The 2,901-nt window shown below is 39.5% G+C and overlaps 1 protein-coding gene across 2 annotated transcripts in view; it reads left to right on the top strand.

Moving 5' to 3' along the window:
* Positions 1 to 124: 124 nt before the first annotated feature.
* LOC147800448 (cytoplasmic dynein 1 heavy chain 1-like) overlaps positions 125 to 2,901 on the top strand; it is a 77,549-nt gene continuing 74,772 nt past the window's right edge. For both annotated transcript variants that reach the window (XM_087145180.1, XM_087145169.1), the window contains exon 1: positions 125 to 454. In XM_087145180.1, the coding sequence (XP_087001306.1) occupies positions 226 to 454 (229 nt within the window). In that variant the 5' untranslated portion in view covers positions 125 to 225. The remainder of the gene's footprint in view (positions 455 to 2,901) is intronic.

Genomic DNA, 2,901 nt, shown 5'->3' with positions numbered 1-2,901 from the left:
TCACGCCGAATTTTGAAGTGGTGCTCTCAGACGATCAATAATTTTTACGCCTTGTAAGACGTCTATACCTTAATATTCACGTGCACAGTTTTTCTCCCTTCGCTGCATGGATTTTATGTTCACAATCAGCATCATTAGCTCTGCTCTGCTCTTCTTTCCTGATTGGCGTGACATGCGTCAGACACCGATAATGACTTGATTTTTGTTTGAATTTCTTGTCAAAACATGGCTGATAACAGCGACACAGAGAGCCAGAGCACCCAAGCGGTTGCAGAGGTACCGTCTCTGGTGAAATATTTGCGAAAAATCGTGCCCTTGTTATTGGAGGATGGCGAGGCCTCGCCAGCGTTGGACAACGCCCTTGCAGACAAATCACGCGTCGAGTGTATGAAGAAATTTCTCTCAGACACTCAGACACAAAGTCTTCTTGTCGAGCGGAACGTAAATAAGGAAGGTAGGCTTCTCATTTGAGCTATAAATATTATAAGGACATTTATTGCTATTTATTGTGGTCGTTGATTGATGTTAGGCCAGGCCTGCGTGTACATGTACAGTGTACGACTAGGAGGATGTTAATTTTGCGGGCATGGTTGTGTGACGTACGTCATGTGACGTACAAGAGGCCTGATGTGTTCATGCTATCAATTTTTCCAGGGTGTGGCGACAGTGGCGGCCATATGGTTCATCATAGTGACAGCTGGCTGTCTGGGATTTGCATTAACTACTAAAATTTGCATTGATTTTGATGATTGATCTGTGTTGCAAACTTGACAAGAGTTCTGTGATCTTACTAGGACAACACTAATGTTCTCTCAAAATGTTATAACCATGATAACAGCCGTCAGAAAGTGATGAGCTGCTCTGAAAAGTTAAATTTAATTAAGATTATTCTGAAGCATTTAGTTAGATTTTAAGTACAAGAATTTCATATCTGTTAACGTAGGCCTATACAATCAATAAAAATATAACTATAACTAGATGTAGAAATCACTTGTTTCAGACAAGTCTCGTAGGTTTGTGAACAGGGGCATCAAGTGTTGTCTGCATATGAAACTCTCTCTGCAAATTTTTATACTTTGATTGGGTTTATACAAGCAATTGTTCAAATTCAAACCAAGAACAAAGTTATTTTTCTTGCAAGTACACCCCAGTAGTCTACATAATTCAGTCATCTGAATTACCATAAACCATGTCAATGCACCATCAACATGCACTGTACCGTCAATACACAGTCAACACCTCTAAAACATGTTCTAAATTAAAAGAAGTGGTATTAGACCATGAAGTATTTTTCAAAAGGACATTTTGACTAAACCACAAGTGGTTAGACTTTTGAAAATTCCCATTTTTGTTCACAAAAATTGCCCCCTCTAAACAGCTCCAAAATTTGCAGCCATGTTGCCTCATGGGCAGCTCAGACCATAACTTGAGGCGAGCAGTTTTTATAAGTTTGTGCTCAGATATGTTTCAATACAAATTTTAGAGGAGAATGAGAAAAAAGTCTATGGTCTAAAGAAAAACAAATAAGTGTCTTCAAGTTGGAGGGAAGAATGCAAAAAAAAAATTTTGTAGAAAAAAGAAAACAGCGGTACATGCATGTCTTACTAATACTAATTGTGCTAGGAGATGAGGACTGGGGACTTCACCATCAGTCCAACTGCAGAGCAAGAAACAAAATTTTTTTTTTACACTTTTAATAGTGGTAAATTCTTCCGTGAGACCACACTTGGATTATTCACGACCGCAAAAAGTCCCTTGGCCACTTAAAACCAGTAGTACTCTTAGAACCTCAATATGGCACCCACCAATCGACATCACCCAGATGTGGCCTCAAGGAAATACACAATTTTAAAAATTTTTTTCCAAGTTGCCAAGTTGTTTCATTTTGCATCTTTAACCCTCCTATGCTGAAGTCACTCTTTGGGTCACTTGGTAAACACCTCAAAGAAGCATAGCTGTGTTGTGTTGTGCACTGCACCAACAGTCCCTCACAGGAATATCAGATTGCACTTTTGTGCTGCCCAACAACTGTGCTTCACTGTTTCATGTGCATCATTGTGCAGTAAACCAAATGCAGTGAAGAGGACTGCACAAAAGACCCTGGGTCATTTTGTGCGGCAACCTACTGTGTACACACTGAACCTGTGCATGTTTGAGTGCCATATAGAAACTACATGCTCACCAGTGACTGTTGGCATTTGTGCACATTTGAGCTGTAAAACCAAAGGAGGGTTAATAAACTACATGGATATAATGTTGTCAAGTTGACAAGTTTACTTTACTAAAAATGCTAATGGTGCCTTTGTGTAAAATGCTTCTTCAACGATGTCCACACATCTAATTTTTATACCCACAATTCATTTCAGAGGGAGTTTAGAACCAGTGTAAATGGCCTTTTTTAGAATTGTGTGTATTGCTTGTACATGTATTAGTAGAAAATGAAACAGTATTTGCATGTAGTTATCTTTCACTGAAGTTACGTGTACATGTTCCTTAATTAACCCTAACCCTCCCAAATCCTCCAAAATCCTTTTCTGCAAAGTGGAGGAATTGGAGGATTCATGGTGTATGACAAAAGTGCATGGCTGATTTCGAAGGATGCCACGGGTGAAGGTTGTTGATTAGACCTTGTGTTGTTTGTGCTTAGCTAAGCACAAACTCAGCCCGATATTTCTTTTGAATCGACTGCACAGCTCAAGAGCACCATCCTCACTGCCTCAACATTAATGACAAGAATTGCCGGAGGATTTTGAAGGATTTGGGCAGTAAGGCACATCTCCAAATGACATTTTCAAGAAATGTTGGAGGATTTGGCTGAATGCAATTTTTTCATGTTGAAAATCGGAGGATTTTGGAGGATTCAGGATAGTTCCCAGTAAAAGGGTCTAGGGGGTTAGGGTT

The sequence above is a fragment of the Acanthaster planci genome, linkage group LG01, assembly GCF_054643075.1.
Source record: "Acanthaster planci isolate LZ-2023a linkage group LG01, COTS_SCS, whole genome shotgun sequence".
NCBI classification, from domain to species: domain Eukaryota; kingdom Metazoa; phylum Echinodermata; class Asteroidea; order Valvatida; family Acanthasteridae; genus Acanthaster; species Acanthaster planci.
Note: the sequence above shows the minus strand (reverse complement) of the source record. Positions and strands in the feature narration are given on the sequence as shown.